Below are 20555 nucleotides of genomic sequence, written 5' to 3' on the forward strand. Positions count from 1 at the left end.
TGCTCCAGGCACCATCACCCAGCAGCACCCAGACCTGTTCTGCTGATTCCTCGAGTCCTGCTCGGAGCAACACCGTGGAAATCTGGAATAATTCCCCCAGGAGCCAGTTCTGGTCCCTTGGTGACAGTGCCTTTTTTCCAGAAGTGTAGCTCTGCTGCCGTGCACTGGGCATCAAACTTGTGCTCCCCCTCTGTCACAGGGGTTTTATTTGCTGTTATTAACACATGCCAGTTCATTTCTTGGATACCTTTGTCACTGTGTTTGCACAGCTCCAGCTCAGCAGGGCTCAGCCTAGCCCAGGCTGAGCCTAAATACAAAGTGCTGGTGCTAGGCACTTACAGGGTAGTTTCTTCTTCAGAGTATGGCATTTGAGAGTTTTTTCCAAAATCACATATTTAAATGCATAGGTAGGTCTTTCGTTAGGTTTACAAAAGGCAGTGTATTGCCCAAAACTTGAACTTTTGACTGTGAGTGCGTCTTTAGCTGATAAAAGTAAAACCTTGGCTAAATCTAAGTACAGTGACCAGCAAAAGTGATCCCCAGTCTGAGCTTTTAAGCTGCTGCTGGTGGATGGACTGGTCTGTGAGGATGGATGTTCCCTTAGTTCCTTGGGAAATAAAGCCACACTTTCCATTTTAATTTCAGAATCTCATATTTTTTTTCTGAAATACTGCTGATATTCAAATGGGTTTTAAATTAAGTAGTAGTGCAGGAGGAAAAAAAAGAGGGGTTTGTTTGTTTTTTGTTTTGTTTGTTTTTAATGTTTTGCTTGTATCTTATGCAGCAGTTCTGAGCTATTCCTTAAACAAGTTTAGCTTTAGCTAGTGATACCTGTAATGTTGATTTCTTATATGAGAAATAACTTCTTACCTCCTCTGCTGAATCATTGACAGGGGTCCCAGTAATCATGGAAATACTTTTAAAGAACAGAAATACCAAAGGGACATAGAGTTACTGTAACAGGTTATTGTTGGATTTTCTAGACACCAGGTTTATTTCAGTGAATATGGTTAATGTAAGAGATAAGTTGCAAACTGAACTTTGAGAAGATTAATGTTTTGAGGGAATTAATAACATTGATCAAATTTTATGAGGTACAGTGTGTTTGAAGGAATGATTTTGTAACTGATGTAGGTGCTGCTAGATCTTTTTCCTTCCCAAAGAATTGCAGTGTAAAAACTTAACAGAAATAGCAAATTCTCTCAATATTTTTCTGGGATTGATTAATACTTTTTCTTTTGTATGGGTAAACTGAAGCTCAAAAATTTGGCTGTTTGGCCCAAGGTATTAGAAAGCCAAGTGTGAATTGTAAAGGATTTTGTTTGTCAGCCTTGCTGTACCCAGTGAGAACATCTTGTGTCCGGAAGAAAACAAAACAGTGGGTGATGAGAGCAGTGAGAGCTCAGTCCTGCCTTGTGGTTGTTGGTGCCATTTTCCAGAGATTTCTGGAGTAAGGGCAGGATCCACAAATCTTGCTCTTATCTCATTAAAAGCAGCCAAATGTTTGGGGCTGGGAGATAGCAGAGTTTGAAATGCTTATTGGTTTCCCTTGGAGTAAACTTGGAGCTATTGTTAAGTGTTCAAAGGGAGCCTCATCCAGCTCTCCTGATTGGAAAAACATGGACAGGGAGTAAATGCCAAGACCCAGAGCTGCCTTCTGTCTCCAGCACCAGTATCAGAGTGTTTTATAACTTTCCTGTGAAATTAGGGATTTAAGGTCTGCACCTCAGGGATGTCAGGAGGAGAGCAGCAAACAGACCCACCAGAGCACCCAGCACTCGCTGTCTCTGGGTCCACATGTGCCAAGTTGTGTCCCTGTATATATCTTAAATTTCTGCCTTGGTTTGAAGCCCTCTTACATAGATGGAGTCAGACTGCTGTGTTTAAGAAGAAATTAGACAGGTTTATGAAGTTATTTCTCATTCATTCGTTGATATATAATGAACACTGTTGGTCCAGCTTTGCCTGAAACTTGTTATTTGCATACCTGCCTTCTAACAGTGACTTGGAAAATCTCTTTTCAAGGCTAAGTAGAGACCTTAAAAGTGAAATTGTGAAACTCAAGAGCCTAAGGACACTTGATGGGCAGTGTCTTTCTCTTGTGACACACTAATAACAGACTGAACCCCGTGGTCTTGGGGCTGAATTTAGTGTGCTCGCTGCAGCTGTTGGTAAGCAACTGCTTGTTAAACTGTGAGGCATTTTCCTTTGCAAACTATTTCAGTCATGCCTGTCATAAGCAGAATTTGGAAGCAGTTTTATGTCAATCCTCTTCCAGGCTCGACCCAGAACTGAGGCAGCAGAATTGGAAAAAGCTTGTGGCCTTTTTATGGAGCTCAGTTCTTGAAACAAGTTGGCCCTGGAGGCTGGTGGCTGCAGAGGAATGACAGCAGGGACCTGGTGGCAGGCCCTGGAGAGCCAAAGGCAGTTGAGATTCCTGGGAATGTCACTTGTGGAACTCGTTTGAGCAGCTCGTGGATGGCTTCATTGTTTGTGCAGCGCAGAGCAGGGTGGCTTGGCAAGGAGCAGCTTCTCCATCACCTCCCCAGGCCTGAGTTTCAGGTTACTTTGTCCATAAACTATGAAAATCCCTGTGCAGGAGTTGGTTGTGCAGGAGACGTGAGCGGTGAGGAGCAAACACTTCTCACCAGGTCGGGGCACAGCAGTTTCAGTTGCAGTTTGGGTTTGTGCTGTGCTTCTGGGTGTTTACAGGAATAGCCTTAGAGCTCTGTCACAGCAAGAAGAAAACCTGCCCATCTCCTCACTTCACTCATTATGTACATAAAAAGAAATTGTAAAGTGCCGTTGTCAAAATCTACTTTCTGAACGCTCATTTTAAGGCAAAGGTGAGGGGACACCCCAGCTGCAACTCAGTGATGAATGAAAACCAGTCCCTTTATGATAACAAGCCAGAGGACTTTAGAACCTGTAAACACCTTGGCTCAAAGGTCCCTACAACAGGGAGAGCCCTCAGGTGTGGTTAAACCAGAGAACCTGTGGGCAGTCAATTGCTCAGAGTTGTAATTGTTTTTCCTACATGAACTTGTTACAGAATCCTTTAGATAAAATATGGGAAGTGTGAGTACACTCAGATGGCAGACTTCAGTCGTTTCCAGAATAACACTGACATTGTTATAGTAAAATTTAACTGTTTGTTATGTTTTTTGATTCAGAATTAAATTACAGTAGGGAATCATCCAGAATCTCTGGATTTGAAGTTAGGTAAGGAAGTAATCGTTTAGAGTTAAAGCTAAGTTCTGTGATTTAGAGCTTTTTATTTATGAGCTGGAATTGCAAATGCTGAGTGACAGTTTTGAGTTTATGCACCTCAAATCCATCTGTGTGTGGTACCATCCCTGTGTGTTCAGTGTTGTATTCACTAGGTAGTACAGGAAACAACATGGACAGGAGGGATGAAATTCCATCAGCAGTTTAAGGTGACACTTTATGGTTTACAACTAACTTGAGAATTTTGGTGAATTTTAGGGAAAACTGATGCTTCCAGGGCGCTGGTCTCTGAGTGGTTGCGTGGAAAAGTCAGGTTGAAGTAGCAGAAAAAACATTGTTTTCAGGGCTCCCCATGGTTTGGTGTCTCTTAAAAATAAACAAAGTCTCTTTTTCAGCAAGGCTCCTTTCCTTATTGCTTCAGCAGTGTCTTTCCAAATGGTTTTGTTCAGTCATGAGCTGCTGGTACTCAGTGGCACTCTGCTTTTCCCAGCAGCAGGACAAGGCTGGATGTGTCCCTGTGTGTGTTCTCCACGCACCTGGACACCTTTGACTCTGTGAGCCCCCCAGCTCAGGTGAAAACCAGCACCAAGCTCCTTGTATTTTTTATGGTTTCTGAGTGAGGGAATCTTGTCATTTCTCTAGTTCAAGCTGCAGCTCCATTTCTTGTTTGCTTTTCATAATCAGAAGCACAATGGGGTTCATTTGCTGTTGGGTTGTAATATCTCATTGCTCTTGCAGTTGTAAGTCAGACAAAAACCCAGAGACTTCAGTCCTGTGGGAACAAAAGCAACTTAGATTAAAAATGCCAACTTCCTCTGTGTTCCCTAACACACAAGTTAGCTCATTCATGCTCAAGTCCAGAGATTCAGAAGAATAAACAACAGTAATTCTGCAATAACTCATGCGTTAAAGGCTGCTTTTCTCTGTGTTTTCTCTCCACAGCCCTCCTGGGCCAGGTGATGATAATCAGTTGGCTTCTCCCCTGGATCCCTGTGAGCATCCCTCAGCTGTGTCTGCAGCCTTTGGAAATGCTGTCCCCGTGGGAGCTGCTGAGCTGACTGCAGCCAGGTACTGCCCAGAGCTGTGCCAGGGGCAGGGCAGTGGCTGCACTGCTCCCTGCTGCACCAGGAGCTCAGCACTGCCTGGGGAACTGCTGCCACCCTCCTCGCATGGATGAAGGTCTGCTAGGACCAGTTGCTGATGGGTTTGCTGGGTCTGTCTGTGTCTATCACCAGAGAATTTAAATCCCCCCTTGTCAAAGCCTTCCAAAGATTACCCTTCCCTGAGATTCTGTCACTTCAGCACATAGGAGGGTTGTGACATGTGGAGGTGCAATATATGCCCTATATTTTTTTAGGTGCTTAAACTTCTTTTTAAAATTTTTATTAGTACTAGGTAAATAATCTGTTGTATTTGTGGGGTTCCTAGGGAGGAATGATGAATCTGATTCCATGCTTTTAGAATGCTAATTTATTATTTTATGATACTATATTATATTAAAGAATACTATACTAAAGTATACTAAAGAATACAGAAAGGATACTTACAGAAAACTAAAAAGATAATAATGAAAAACGTGTGACTCTCTCTTCAGAGTCCAACACAGCTTGACTCTGATTGGCCAGCAAGTCAAAATAATTCACATGAAACCAATGAAACAATCTCCAACCACGTTCCAAAGCAGCTAAACACAGGAGAAGCAAATGAGATAATATTGTTTTCCTTTTTCTCTGAGGCTTCTCAGCTTCCCAGGAGAAAAATCGTGGACAAAGGGATTTTTCCAGAAAGTATGACTGTGACAGTAATCCTTGGAGCATTTTCTTTGAGAAGTTCTTAAGCAGTATAATGTTGATTATAAAGCATTCAGTATCTCCGTTTGGCCTTTTTGTCTGCCTTTGCTTGCACTGAGAAGGGAAACTTGCTTTCTTTGTGCTGGTGGTGGTGGGGTTGTCAGGATCTTTGGGTATAAAAATTTATCTGAACAATAGAGGAAGCCTTGTAGGGTGTGTGTACCCTTCAGTCACCAGGAGCTCAGTGGAGTGTAAACACACACAGTGTATTTAAGCTAGATTACATTTGTTAGCTGAAGTTACAATAATACACCATCAAAGGCTAGAGGGACCTTGTGTGGTTTGCTCAATCCACCTTAAAAGCTGGGTGACTTTGCTGTTTAGCCCATCCTGGTCTGCCACCAGTCCCCAAGCTGGTTAGTCACCAGTGCTGGCTGGGAGAGACTGTGAGAAACAAACTTTTTCCTACAGTCAGAGTAAGATGATCTAGAGAAGCTTCCAGTGGGAAGCTAATGATGTGGATTTCTTTCAGTTCTTGTAAGTTTTTACTCAAAAAGTTGTGTTTCTTTTGTTTTTAACAAATGTAATTGGGTTACTGATGGGTTTGGTTTGTTTTGTTTTTTTGTGTTTTTTGTGGATTCTGCTTTTCTTGCTAATGGATTGTTGGCTGTAGTAGCGAGGCAGTTAGAAAACAGTGAGCACTAATTGAGGTGGAGCTGTGAACTACTTTCTGAATGTGGAAGCATGAAAAAGGCACCAAAAGTGCCTGAAAGATTTGTACATGGTCTTTAGACTACGGTCTGGAACAGAAGATTGTGTGCCCTTGGGGTGATAATTTGCTGTTTGCAGGGAAAAAGGCACACAAGCTGTCTATGATTAAACATTTAGGGAGAGCAGCCTCAGAGTGCTTTAATTCACTGTTTCTTGTAAACCTCATGAATTCGCTGTGTTTGCATTCTCACATCAATCCGGTATTTCGAGTTAATTGTATTATACCTTTTCTTTTGATCTCCTTCATAACTTGCGCCTTTTAAATGTTTTATTGTTCATGTCTGAAGGGTGTCTCTGGTTCCTTGCTCCACCCCAGTTGCCCCATCCAGGGTGGCTGAGCCCAGTAGGGGTGAGGGCACAGGGGCTGTGCAGCAACCACGGATCTGGCTGTTGTTTCCAAATCCTGGCCGTGAGGGAGCTGCAAGGATTTTTGCAAGGGTTCAGCGCTAAAAAGTAGCAAACCAGGGGTATTTCACGTTGGATGTAGGTAGTTTTCCAGTTCCTGAAACAGAGGAAACTGACAGAGAAATACACTGTGGTCAACTGGAGTGAAACTGGCTGTGAGTGTTTCTTCTGTGTTTGTTTGGTTTAACTCTTTTGTTTGTTTGTTTTTGTTTTTGTTTTTGTTTTTTTTTTTTTTTTTTTTAAGTGCTCCATGAGTTAACTCTTGTCAGTGTTGTTTGTTTTCCTTACTCTTTTATTTTGCATCCGTGTGCAGCTTTGGATATAAAAGCTTACCCATTCTCCTTCACCTGCCTTTGCTCTCCAGGTTGTTGTCACTTGCCAGCTTCTCTGTGAGCCTGGCAGAGGGGTTTCCTGCTGTCCCAGCAGTAGAAAACCCGGAGGTTTTCTCTGTGCCACTGTGCCCACCCCCAGGTGGCAGCTGGTTGGCAGAGGAGGGTTCAATCTTTGCAGCTGCACCCCTGCTTTAACTCCTGTGTGTTCAGTCCTGGTGCAGCTCCTCCTGCAGCAGCAGCTCTGCTGACTTCCCTGGGCTTTGCTAAGAACATAAAGTTGGAGCAAATGGAAGTGTTAAAACACTGGGATTATGCTCAGAAAGCAGGACTGTGCTTTTCTCACCCAAGGGAGGAGCCTCAGTGATGTTTTTTCTTTCATGTCATTGCCATGTCTGTCATCAACAATTCACCTGTGTCTTGGAGCAGATTGTTGCTGATATAAGTAAAATAATCTTATTGAAGTCTCTGCTTTTTTTGGCATTTGATGTAGAAGCACTGCACCGCTGCGTTTCAGTGTGGCTGGATACAATTCCCTGATGCACACACATGTGATGTCTCTGTGCTGCCTCCTGGGTACCTCTGCAAAATGGAAATGTTACAGGGGCTCTGAATGCCACGGTGTTATTCCAGTCTGTCTGCAGTAAGGTGCAATCATAAAGAGTTTTCCCCCAAAATATTTAGTTATTTACTAAATTTGCTTTTGTTTCTGTGCATTTCCCCATCAGGGTTGTCACATAATGCAGCTGGTGTGCACTTAGACGGGAAAAATAATGGTGCCTGCATTGATGGGGGTCAGTTTGTGCTAAATGGCTTCCAGATGGCAGGGCAGAGTGAGAGATCAGGTTGTCCCTCCATCTGTCCAGTCAGGAAACTCTATCTTTGTTCGGCTTCTTGAGGGTGACTGACTGCCTCTCTCCTGCTGGTAACATATTGATCAGGGACACCATGCCAGCATCTGCTAGTAAGATTTTATTTATCTACAGAGAAGTGCCCTGAAAAGAATTAGGTAAAAAGTTCACTGGTGGTTCTGCCAAGCATTTTTGTTCAGCAATGAAAGGCCAAGTTCACTCTGATTTGCCAGTACATGTTGCTCTAGCAGAAGTTTTGGCCAGGCACAGCTTTCTCTTTACTCTGCAGGTGCAGAGCTCTGCAACAGGGCTTCTGTGTTGTATGAGGAATGTTTGGGTTGGAAAGGTAGAGAAGCAAATAAGAGCAGTGTCTGTACAAGACCACAGCTTAGCTGGGCTCCAGGTTAGAGGTGTGAAACACTTCTGAGCAGTGTCTGTTCCTTGCAACTTCTTTCCTTGCTTGTGGGGAAAAAACCCCAAACCTGCAAATGCCCAGGAAAAAATGACAGCTTAGAAGGCACTTGCTGCATGTGTTCAGGGGTGTACTTCTTAGTGTTGGCAGCACAAATAGGGAGTACCCACATTTATCTGTGCACACAGATAGTCAGAAAATTATTTTTGAGGTTTACTTGTAAGAAGTCGTGTTTGAAAATGCTTGTTTTCTAATCAGCTTGCCTCCACAGGATAAATACTGGTCAATGTATAAGTTTATTGTGCACTGAGAAGGCTTGGGTCTTTTGGTAGTATTCTTGCAACCATTGAAGTATTACTAGTTGAGAAAAAAGTGTAATAGAAAATCTTGTTTTAATAAGAGCTGTGGAGAGGTTTTAATGTAGCCCCTTCATGTCTGAGGTGATAAAAGCCCCATGAGCTGACACATGGACCCCAGCTGATGCAGGCTTAGGCTGGAGAGCTCAGAGTGGACAGAAAGTCTGTGTTTTGGACAGGGTTTCTGTTCTGTGCTCCCCTGCCTCAATTTGTGCAGTCTGTCAGAGCAGGAGAAGGAGTGGAGGCAGGGCTTTGGGAAGCACGGGGAGCAGAGCTTTTCCAGAAATCCTGGTGTGCTGATGGCAAGCTTTGCTTTAGAGTTGGGAATGACACTCATTCGTCAAAATATCTCTGAAAATGGTTTCATTTAATGTGGAAAGGCTTGGAGGGGGAAGCTGAAGGGCTGCAGATCATCATTAGGACCTGTGTGAAGAGTGTGGGTGAAGCAGGTGCTGCTCTAAGACTGGACAGCTTTGTGTGTCCATAACACCAGGGCCATCATTTATGTGCCTTTGGTGCTCTTGTTTGGCTGGGCCCTCTTGTGAATTGTTTGGGTTTTGCAGCTTTTTGTTTGCTCTCCAAACAGATGTTCAGCGTTCACTTATTTTTAGCAGTTCACTTTTTTCTGCTTTAAAAAATCTTACTTTCACTGCTCTCCCTGTGCCCCTATATAGTCACAGCCTTGGTATAGAGAGGATGCTGTTACTATATTAGTACAGAGACATTTTTAGCCAAGGACAAAGGCCTTTGCATGAAAAAGGAAACAGCCTGCTTTCTAATCATTATTTATTTATTTGTTTGTTTGTATTCACTTGATAGGGCTGAAAATTTTGTGTGTCTGTGTCAGTGTCAGGCCAGTTTGGACAAACAGAAGGAAGGAAGGAGTGAGGAAAGCAGAGATAATTTCTTAGAAGAGATAGCTGGGTAGTTGTCCCATATGGCACAAAGCAGCTTTGTGGATATAAGCTAATCAATGTAAACTACACTCACAAAGAGCTTTGGTGATCTTGGGAACTGAGTGGACAAACACTTTGGGAAGTGGCTCTTCTCGTGCTCCTGTGTGTTGTGACTAAAGTCAGGGATGTGGTTTAGGCTTGTCCTGTTTGTGCACCAAAGAAAGGAACAGCCTGTCCCTGGACCTTAATAACTCTTCATCAGTAACACAATTCCATCTGCTGCCTGCAATTCCAGTGTAATTACTGGGGGAAGAGGAGAGAAAAATTTGAAAGGAATGACTAAGATGGCTGTTTATATTTAATTCAGGAAACCTGTAAGAAGTTTGTCAGCCACGTCCTGTTTCCATCAGCATTTGTGTCTGTGTCTCTGGCGGCAGCACCAGCAGGAGGGGAGGCTGTTGTGTGTGGCTGCTGCCCCAGGACATTTGTGTCCCTCTGGTGTGCCTTGGAAGGGACAGTGTGGCACGACACCTTAAACTGCTCCTGCTTTTGAGACATGAAGTCATTGGTGATTTAGTTCCTTTTCTGTTAATGAGTGTGGCTGAGAGCAGGGGGAGCTGTGTGGTTACTGCCCTGCTCCTGAGCGTGGGGCTTTGCTGAGCAGAGGGACTTCACATCCATGGGATGAGTTCTGGGATTGCTGTGTTTAGCTTTACAGCCTAGGGAGAGCTTTCAAAGTAGCAGAATGCTTTAGTCCCTGATTTTAGGTTGTTTTTTTTGTTTGTTTTATTTTTTTTTAAGCACAAATTGCTTAATCTAGTGTTTATATTGTACAGTGAGGTGAAAGGGAGCAAAGCAGTCATTAGTGATTTATTTATTTTACTGATATCATATACAGTTAAATTCTCTAGCACTTAATGTTATGGTCTATAAGAGCTGTCAAGACTTTGCAATATTATTGATGATGTGGTCAGCTGAGAAGTTAAGTGAAATAATGTTTGGAGGAAGAAGTAATTTGTAGGAAGTGTGAGAGAGAGGGAGTTTGGGAGGGGATGATGTGCTCCTTACAGCTCCTTGTAGATCCAGCCAAAGTTCATCCTATAAAGAGACTTCATTAAAGCTTCAAGGGCATTTCTGAAATTTGTCAGCTTATTTTTAATTCCTGTTTTGCAGCACTTCCAAGCCTGATAGCTGCAAGGGAGTTGATAACCACGTTTCTGAGGATGTACCTTTGGCTGTGGCCCCTGGTGATGGTGTAGAGCTGCCTGCTGAAGAAACCAAAGGTTTCACAAGGGAAAAAAAAAGGTATTGTGTGATTTCAATTGTTACAAGACTTTTCCATGTCTTTACATCTTTTGGTTAAGAAATGTTTCTAGTGTGAAAGAGGATGACTAAGTTTGACAGTGTTTTGTCTAAGTTACATGAACACTTTGCTGCTGGATTTTGAATCCAGCAGTTAGATTTATCAAGAACTGGCTATTCGAGTGTATCTACTCCAAAATACCAGAAGAGGGAGCTTAGGCTACACTGGTTATTACTATGCTGATCTTTCCTTCTATTTTTAAACTTTTTTTTTTTTATGTTTTTTTCCCCACTATCTTCCTTTCTTGAATTAAAGCTTGTTGTGTTGTTTTGTTTTGCTTCTGGGTGTGGAACTGTGAAAGAGCAGGTCCTATTTACGAGGACTGTTCTGCTCATTCCCCTTCAGATGTTGCCAGCAAGTTCCCACCCCATACCTGATTTGCATTGTCACTGTCAGTAGTGAAGGAAGTTTTTCAGCTTGGTCTCACTCTTGCTGAATAAATGTTACTTTGATTTCAAAGTTAAACGTTTCACTGCCTCAGATTTACGCTGATTGTTGTCATAGTGTTTGATAGGTGCTCCAGCACATTTTTTTGCTTTGAAAACCCCTAAACTGAGCCAGACTCATAGAATTATTTGGGTTGGAAGGAAACTTAAAGATCATGTCCCAGTCATAGTTGAGACATGTGCTTGGATATTCCTGTCTGAGGTGATTAACCAGTCTGCTCTTGGGGCTCAGCAATCAAGGCCTGCCCTTGCTGTGACATCCATTAATGGAAAAGGTCACAGCACAGCTGAGAATATGAAATGGGCACTCCCTGGGGAGCAGCATTCTCCACCCCACCAACACCCACCGGCAGCTTGTGACAAGTGGGATGCAAGACAGGAGACACCACGGGAAATACAGTTATGCCAGCACAGCTCTGCTCAGAAATGTCAAAAGATGCTGCTGTCAGCAGGAGGGTACTCTGAATTATGAATTAAAATGTACACAATAGATGTGTTCTGCTGTGGAACAGTGCACAAAGAGCTATTAGATGCTGCTGAAAAAACTATTGACTGTAATATCTAGGAAATGTTATTAATTATTTCTTCTAAACTCCTGATGGTTTTGATCAGAAAAATGGTGTCTTCACCTTTAGAGTATGTGCTGCTGAGGCAGAATTGGGCCAGATCTTTATAGTATTTTCCTCCATGACACTGCAGTACACAAACCATTGATGGAGAACAGAAGTGTTCTGCACCAGTTTGCAATTTCTGTCATCTGGAGAAGATTTTGTCTATTGAAGGGTAGATACAATGGTTATCATCTAAAAATGGAGAAAAATGGGCAGGTGAGGTTTTAAGTTGGAAAATGCTCACCCCAAGATGTTGGCTCTTTCCAGAGAATCATCCAAAATTGTTTAAGCTTTATGGATACCCTGGATTTCACATTCTGGGAGTGCTGTAGTGCAGTCACAAATGACTGTTGTTTACAAATCCAAACTGGAACCACTAAAACATGGGGATTTTCTTTTCCTTTTCACTAGAATTCAGCTTCAACAACAGGAGAAGTAACTTTAGAACTCTGCAGGCAAGCAGAGCTGCTGTGTTTACATATTTAGATTGGCTTGTGCCTCTGAAGTTTCTGTTTTGTTTTGATATTGATGTGTGTTTAATAATGTAAATGTCTGTGTGTGCATAAGAAACTCTTGGCTTTGGACACTTGCAGAGGTGGAAAGTCCACAGCCTCTTTGGGCAACATGTTGTATTAGTAGAACTTCTTAATGCAGAATCAAAATCCAGCCTAGGATGTCAGCAGCCCAAATGTGCACTCCCAGCATTTTCATTATGTGCTTGGAGCCTGCTTTTACAGCTGTCTTGAAATCTTTTTACCTTTACTATTTCCCACATCATTGTGCCTTGAGAATAGTGATCCTGTCACCCACAGCTTCTTTCTCTAAAGTTGAACTGGTATGTATCTTAATGGAAATTAAGATACACATAGAGATGAGAATTAGAGCTGTCTGTGGGACTAAAGATCATTCTTCCACCCTCCTGAAAAGCAAAAATATTACTGTCCAAATAGCTGTCTGCTGTTGTAATCAGCCCCTTATGTAAATACTTCTGAGACTACCTTGCATTTTTGTGTGATTCCTTTGTATCGAGTCAGCCATGGAAAATAATAGCCCGTAAATTGGGTTATGTTTCACTTTGTCACATTGATGGGAAGTGTCTGGCAAGGTGCTGAACTTATGCAACTGCTGGGCCACTCTGATTTTCTGTAAAATGGATCCTTGAGGCACTGCAGTCTCCTCTATGATTATGATGATCACATTATGAATTGTGTCACAGACACTTTATAATTTGAGAGAAGTGCTGAAATGTTGCTAGAGAGTAACTGATTCTTTATGGAAGCCCCATGGACAGAGCTGGAAAGTCTCTGAGGAGCTGCTCCCTCCCTTTGTGCTGTGGGGAAGAGAGATGGACATGACTTGTTCTGGAGAGCAAAAACCCAGTGCTGGTTTTGAGAGTGTCCTCTGCTGTAGCCTCACTGCTTGCTTTGAAAATTGCACCTGTGATGTTCTGTGTCACTGATGGGTCGTTCCTGTTGTCACATACCAGGTCAGCTTTCTTTCAAAAGCTACAGCAGACTGGAGTCTGAACATTTTAGAGACTTTGGATAGACAGGGAATGTCTGTTGATCTCGGAAATCAAATACACATTTCCATCTTACCTAATTTTCCTGAAATGAGCCTGGAACCAATTGGAAGCACAGCAACAAATCTCTCTGAAAGCAGAAAGTCACAACAGTGTTTACACAAAGCTCTACTTTCTGTCTTGTTGGTTTCCAAAATGTTTCATAATGCTTCCCTGGGAGGAAGCAAAACTGAAGAATTGGTGTCAGGCAGAAAAACAGGATAAGCTTTATGACTTCTGGGTTTTATTCGCTTGATTTTGTGTTGAAAACAAGTTTTTTTCTTTTGCCCACCCTCAGAGAGGCTTGGTGTGAAACTGAGGAAATAGAAATCAATGTATTGCCTTTTGGACCAACACTGATAATCCTAGATTGACTTGCTTTTAATGATGTATTCAAAACCAAGAAGGGATTAAATAGGATTCAAAAACTCAAGGGTTTTGCCCTTGAGTGAATTTAACCCTTTTGAAAGGAATGTTACAACATTAAATTTACAAGTGCATTGAGCAAGGAAGAGATGAGAAGTGCAAGTGTGGGATATAAATTCCTCTTTCCTTCCAAAATGTGGGAGTTTGCAGGGTTTTTGGGTTTGGGGATTTTCTGGGGCAGAAGGAAAGTGTAGTTTTGTGAGTTTTATGTTTGTCATGTGAACTGGATAGTAGTAGTGTGTGTCTGGACTGTCTGGTGCACAAGTGAAGTGATACTTTTTTCAGGATAGCATCAGCCAGGAGACAAAAAAATGAAGTTGTTTAATGCTTGTAAACCAAACCCAAGGATTTTTATTGAGGCTTTGTGGCTGACACCGTGAAAAACATTTACCTGAAAAACAGCATAAAAAATAGATCCCTTACACATAACCAGCCAGCCTGTAAAAAATGGACAGGAATGAGCCACAGTGCTGCTTTTCATCAATTTCCACCATCCCAGGTTTCTAAAGGAAATTGTCTCCTGAGTGGTGTGTTCAGTACTGCTCAGCCCCAGGCAGGAGGATGCTTTGTGTAGACATCTTCAATTTATTACTAACATCAAACTCTGGGGTGTCTGCTGTGTTTCAAGCCCAATTGTGCATTTTCTTGCAGCTGGGTGTGGGACTGGCATGGTGGGGTTATCTGGGTGAACCCGTGATGTGGGGGGGACAATCAACAAATAGCTGCCAGCAGCTCCATTTTTAAAAGGCAAAGCATTACTGGGTGCTTGACACAAGTGGGAAATGTCACCTGTTTTCTAGCCACTTGCTGGTTGGGAATTTGGGCTCTCTGGGGCGTTCTGCCTGCAGGTTTGCTCAAAGAGAGCAATTATTTGTGTGTCTTGTAAAGCTGCTCTCAGTCTGAGGCTAGGACAAAAGGGTGATGGTAGCCCTCTGTTTGCCTGTTATTCCTGTGTATTTTACAGGCTCCCTCAGGCAATTTATGGTAATTTCCTTGCTGCTAGAACAGGTTCAGCAGCATGAAAATGAAAATGTCGTTACACTAATTAATCCATCCACAAGGAGTCTTAGAACAGCATTGATCATTCTGCATCCTACAAAAACCATGGTAGTACATATTCAGAAATTACACTCCTGGGTTGGGACGCTGTTCCTTAGCACTGTGACAGCCACAGTGACAGCTCCTGACACTGCCAGGAGGGTGGAGGACTTGTATGGGATCACCTCTTGTCCTAGAGCAGGTAATAAATGAGCTAAAATTGTTGCCAGGTGTATTTTGTATTTCTCAATAATCACTGTTATGCTAAAATATGGCATGTGCTTTTGGGGTGCTCTAATGCTAAATCTTCTGAAAACAAAAGCTTAGAGAAGCCATTGAGACACACTAGACATACTTCAGACCAATTTTATGTTAACTCTCCTGAAATGAAATTGAAGCTGCAAGCTGACTTCTTTAAGGCAGTCATTTGATCCCCCATCCTTAGCAGCCACAGCAGAGCATTGCACCAGGGGGGAACGCTCTTCTTGTCTGGTTTCTTCATCCTGCATTTTCATCATCTAATTCTTTACTTGGGCCCTGAGGCCAGCGGGCCTTTGGATTCTGCTTGCTGAAATCTCCTGCAACAAGGTGCTCCCAGAGAGCATTATCAGCACTGATGTTGTCAGCTGAGGGCTGGTGCATAAAACCCTTAAAAATGTCAGTCCCCTCCTGGCATGAGGCAGCTCCTTTCCCACCAAGCCTGGCTCCAGCTGCCCTAGGGATCTTAACAACTTTAGATGTTTAGAGACTTAAAAAAGAAGCACGGAAGCAAGATGGGCTCCTGTCGTCTGTGATGGTGTTTTTGCAATTCTGTTGTTCAGAAATGTCAACAGAATTTGGGCACTTGGCTCGTGGACATGGTCTGCAGAGGCGTATTCAGCAGGAAAACAAAATCCCTCCTTTGGTGTGGTGATGCCTGTGGTCCCAGTTCAAAGCCCAGGCCAGAAATTTGGTAAATAGGAGTTTAAAGTTTTGTTTGTGATCCGAGGAATTCAGGCCTGGCTCTTACAGCAGTAGCATGATAGAGCCCAAAATCCGAAACAGAAGTGTCTGTGCCTTGGCAAGGAGGGGAAAGGAGAGGAGCAAATGTGAGAGCAGAGGGTGCAGGAGTGAGGTGTGTGGGGTTTGGCTGCCCTGACCCCAAATTCTGTCTCCTGTGTGGGGCAAAGCCCTGCTCCTTCAGGGCAGCACCCGCACCCAGGGCTGTGCTCAGCTCCTGGGAACCTCATCTCCCACTCGCTGTGGCTCCTTAGTTCCATGGGAGGCTTTGGAACGTGGAATGCTGCGGGATGTGCAGTTCTCACGTTGCTGATTGTGATTCACTGCCGGCCCCTGAAAGCCTGGAGCCCCCCAGCAGCACCGTGCAGGGCCCCTTTTGTTTTCTTATCCTTCCTCTGGGTTTCCCATGCTGGACATTTCAATAACTAAGCAGGCATTTGGTTATTCATAACTCCTAATGCCATTAATCTCACTTGCAATTTAGATTAAGCAGTGACCTTAGCAACCGAGCAGTGATCAGCAGGGAGGAGGCACAATTATTTATGTTTTGTCTTGCTTTTATTTTTATTTGAAACGCACTCTGATGTTTGTTTCTTGTCAGCTTCAGTGTCCATCCTGGCTGCATCATCACAGGTCTCTCCTGTTTTCTTGGAATTAGCAGATGTCAGGGGGCTCAGGCTTAAAACTCTGGGACATTGTGTGTTTTCATGAGGAGTGTATCAATGCAAATAAAGCACTCACACTATGACAATCTAGAGAAGTGGTGGAGCAGACAATGTGTCTATCAAAGTATTTGATCTGTAAGAACAAGTTAAACCTGTGAAGCTTTACACCCAGGCTCTCCTTGTGTTGTTTGGTGGTGTATAATTTTGTACCATGGTGACATGGATAGGGTTGTGTTGTGCCAGGTGATGTACAGAGGCAATTGAACAAATTGCTTCTGTTTTCCTTGAAAACTGTACTGAAAAATATCCCACTGATTTAACACTCTGCAATTATTTTACTGCTCAGATTTCATTTACACTCTCCAGTTGTGAATCAGTGCCCCACTCTTAGACCATTAAAATATAAATGCTGAGAAAAAATTAATCCAAAACCTACAGCTAACAAAAAACCACCAAACCAACAAACCCATGGTTTCAGTCTGAAGGTCTGTCCCTCTCCATGTAGGGCTGAATTTCTGGAATGGAGTTAAGCTAAGAACTGGATTTTAGAAGGATGGCAATAAATGTATCTTACTATAATAATATCTTAACTGTACCATGGCCATAAACTGCAGTGCATGTCTATTTATTAGGCACTGCTGAAGTATAGATGTTCCAGTTTGTATTAACCTTTCACTGCTTTTTGCCAGTATACAAAAGTGGGATAAATTTGTCATGTTTCAGCTAACTTTTGTATTTGTTCTTTTATTTGTAGCACAAAGGTGCTCATAGAAATAAGGGAGAGAAAAAAATTAATTTGCTTTTTTTCACTGCTCTTGCTACCTGATAGCAGCAAGAGGTCACACCTTGGTCCTCCAGGAGGTGATTTGGGTTACCATCTTTCAAAATAATAAAGATTTTTAATTTTAAACAATGATATGCTCACATACAGTACTGTGCTGTCCTGGTTTTGGCTGGAATAGAGTTAATTTTCTTCTATTCCCTGAAGCAAAAAAAAAAAAAAAAAAAAATTGAATCACACCTCTATAGACAGACTGAGAATGGGTTTGGTTGGGTTTCTGTGCTTAGCTGTGACTTTCTGAAGGAGGTAATGACAGCAGCAGTGTTAAATGTTGTCCCTGTCCCACAGCAGTGCAGGTGGTGAGCTGTAGCATGGAGTGACCTGGCTGGAATAAAAAAGTACATGATGAATGTGGTCTCACAGAGATTCCTTGTGGCACATCTCAGGGCATGGCATAGGATTGGAGCCAACAAGAAAATGGGAAGAACCAAAGGAAGGGTAGTAAATGCCTTGTGGTGTTCCAGGAACACAACAACACAGGAACACAACAAGAAGGAGCTTCAGCTCCTTGAGAAGGAAATTGAAATTACTCTCCTCTAGGGAAGTGGAAATTATAAGATACATCCTCTCTTGCTCTCTAAGAGAGGGAGATGAGACTAAGGAGCAAAACTCTGGCTACAGGAGCGAGAAAGTTTGATTTGCAGAATGAAAAGAAAGCAAAAGGAAATAAAGGTGTCCCAGGACTGACAAAACGCATGGTGAGCAAAGAAGCACAGAAATACGCACAACTTGTCTAGATTTACACATTTTTGTGCAGCCTATCACGAAGAACGCTTGAGTTCTTTAGAAGCCTGTCAGCTGCCTGCTGTATAACCCTTAGAGAGATGAACCCCAGCGCTGGGTGCCCACATGGCTGCAGACAGCCTGCTCAGCCTCCCCTGGAGCACAGAGAGCAGCTCTGCTCCTGGCAGACCTGCACTTCTGGAAGGGCTTGGCAGAGTGGGATCAGCGGAGGCCAGGGAGGGCTGGTGCTCCTGCAGGGCTTTCAGAGCACAGGGGTCTCCAGCCTTGGGTGTCCTAAAAGGGCTGCCGGCACTGCACTTCAAAAGGTGTCAGTGCTTTATGTGCTAATGTGCTCTCTAACACAGCCAGCCTCCCCAGGCACGGCTTTGCTTTGCCACTCTGTCGGTACACTCAGATTTTTCAAGCAGTTTGGTCCTTTCAGTCCTTTAAGAGAGATCTTGCTGTTCCTTTCAGTCCTTTCAGAGAGATGTTGCTGTTCCTTGGCAGTCTGATATTGTGGACAGCCTTGCCATGAACCCTTTGATTCCAGGCAGCTGACAAATATAAGATGCTTTGGGGTGAAAAATTCTTCCCAAGCTGCATTCAAGGCTTTGGGGGCCAAAGGCAGTATCATATAAATAAATAAATATAAAAGTAAATATAAATAAATACATAAAATAGAAATATATATACACATAAAATTATTGAGGGGGAGAATTATGCTTAAACAATAATCTGTTTTTTTAAAATACTTCCCCATATTTGGTTGGGTTATTTTTTTATTTTTTATAGGCAGTACTGTTCCATAGAGCTGTGGCAGCAGCATTCAGGTACCAGAGAAATCCCTTTTTGCTTGGGATGTTTGGTTTTGCTTTGTCTTTGCATTTTCTTTTGTAGGTGCTTGTTTCTGCACAGTACCTCAATAATGCATTGCAGCTAGGAGGTACAGCTTAATATTCACCCCTCCTTCCCTTGGGAATAGATGTGTGAGGAAGGCTTTTCTTTCAGCAGGCTCTTTGATGTTCTCTGTGTCTGTGTATATGTGTGGTCATGTTTATAACTTGTGTAAATGCCTGGCACGATGGACACTGAAGCCAAGAGCAAAGAAACAGAACATAAATTTCAGTATCTCAAACCTTATCATGGTCCTGCTCAGCATTGTTTTTTGATTGAAGCCAAAAATTTCAAACTGGGTGCAAGTGACCGAAGTTTGAATTTATATATAAACATGAAATGGAATAAGACCAAATATTTAGGAGTCTGTAGAGTGTTTTAAACAACTAATCAGTGGACATCCAGTTTCAATAACACATTAATTTAATAGAAGGCAAAATGTGGCTTTTGCTTAAATGGTGAAAGAGGCAGAAAGAGAAAATGATTAATTCTAAATAAATCCTACTTAAATAGGATTTTCAGCAGTGGGATCACAATAAGTTGTTACATGGCTTTTAAACTCTAGGCTGAAGTGCCTAGGGCATCTTTAAATCCTTTGAAGCTACAATGGGATTTTTTTCTTTCTGAGCTACATCTGTGTGTTTTTAAGGTTCCAGAGAAGATCTTACCAAATGTACTCAGAGTGTCAACACAGTTCTTGTATTTTTAAAAGCCCACACTAAATTTAGTGCTGAGTTGATGCTTCTTGGCAGGCCTAAAGGGTGAGCTGGGGCCAGGCAGGAGAGGTGGAGCTCCTCTCATCTGAGGTATTTCTTGCCAGTCAGGATGGGCTGCAGCTTTGTAGTGTAACAGATTTTATGGCCAAATCAGAAGTAAATCTACATTTTGGCTTCTTGCACGGGTTGGCCAGAAACATCAGTTTAGTATTTGTTATTGCATCCCACAGGCAACAAACTCTCTCCAGTCCAAGGCTCAGTTACAGCACAGTTTTTTGTGAAAAACCATGGCCAGCAGGAGTTCACATTGCTGCAGCTGCGCTGCTTGGATGGTTATTTCTCAAAGGGAAGAGAGAAATCCTGTCCTGTTCATGAGCAGGAGAAGCTCAGGGGCGTTGAGCTGTCCTCAGGTGAATCTCTGAGCTGTACCCAAGAGCTGGTGTGGGAGGGATTGGAGAAGGAGGCAGTGCCTTGCCTGTGACACCCCTCACCATAACCCCGAGCCCCCTGTAACCCAGACAGAAGGTGCAGAGTGAGCAGGGCCACAGCTGGGCTCCAAAGGCTGAAGCCCTTCCTCCTGCAGGTTTGCCAAGACCTGCATTTCTGTGCAATTCCAGTGTTTGTTGCATAGAAACATTGGAGAATGGAAAAAAAACCCCTTCTGCACTGTTGAAAGGACCATGCTGCCTCAGAATAGGATTCAATCCCAGCCTTCTTTTATTAGGGCTTTGTTTATTTAATAAATGTACATGTGAGACTTGAAGGAGTTGACACAGGCATTTTAAGTGTATTCTTTGCACTTGTTAGGGGTATCCCTGTTTTCCTCACTGTCAGGACAGTGTCCCTGTTTTCCCCACTGCCAGGACAAACAGTGCCTGTGCTCTCCTTCTTGGCCTCCAGGTACCTGGTAGGGCTTTACATAATTTGGTGTTTGCCTTTATAGGGATTTTTCTTTTCTCTGAGTCTTCCTTTTCTCTGTAACAAATGAAATCCAGCAGGGAGCTATACTTTACTTAATTTGGTGTTTGCCTTTCTAGGGATTTCTTTTCTCTGAGTCTTCCTTTTCTCTGTAACAAATGAAATCCAGCAGGGAGCTATTATGATATTCAAAGACTAGGTAGAGCTATCACACACTAAAGTGGAGCTGAGCTCTAAGCTCAGCCTGACAGGCGCTGTGGATACAGCTGGAATTTTAGTCTGTTGGGCAGTCCCATTGATTTCCCATACTGGATGG

At 42.9% G+C, this 20555-nt stretch overlaps 1 protein-coding gene across 7 annotated transcripts in view; it reads left to right on the forward strand.

The window, feature by feature from the left end:
• The window catches only part of TACC2 (transforming acidic coiled-coil containing protein 2), a 130179-nt gene that overhangs the window by 50091 nt on the left and 59533 nt on the right, over positions 1 to 20555 (forward strand). For all 7 annotated transcript variants that reach the window (XM_041415628.1, XM_041415632.1, XM_041415633.1 and 4 more), the window contains 2 exons: positions 4171 to 4296; positions 10212 to 10343. In XM_041415628.1, coding sequence (XP_041271562.1) covers positions 4171 to 4296; positions 10212 to 10343 — 258 coding nt within the window. The remainder of the gene's footprint in view (positions 1 to 4170; positions 4297 to 10211; positions 10344 to 20555) is intronic.

This window comes from Onychostruthus taczanowskii, unplaced genomic scaffold, assembly GCF_017590055.1.
Source record: "Onychostruthus taczanowskii isolate IOZ18803 unplaced genomic scaffold, ASM1759005v1 scaffold5, whole genome shotgun sequence".
Lineage (NCBI taxonomy): Eukaryota > Metazoa > Chordata > Aves > Passeriformes > Passeridae > Onychostruthus > Onychostruthus taczanowskii.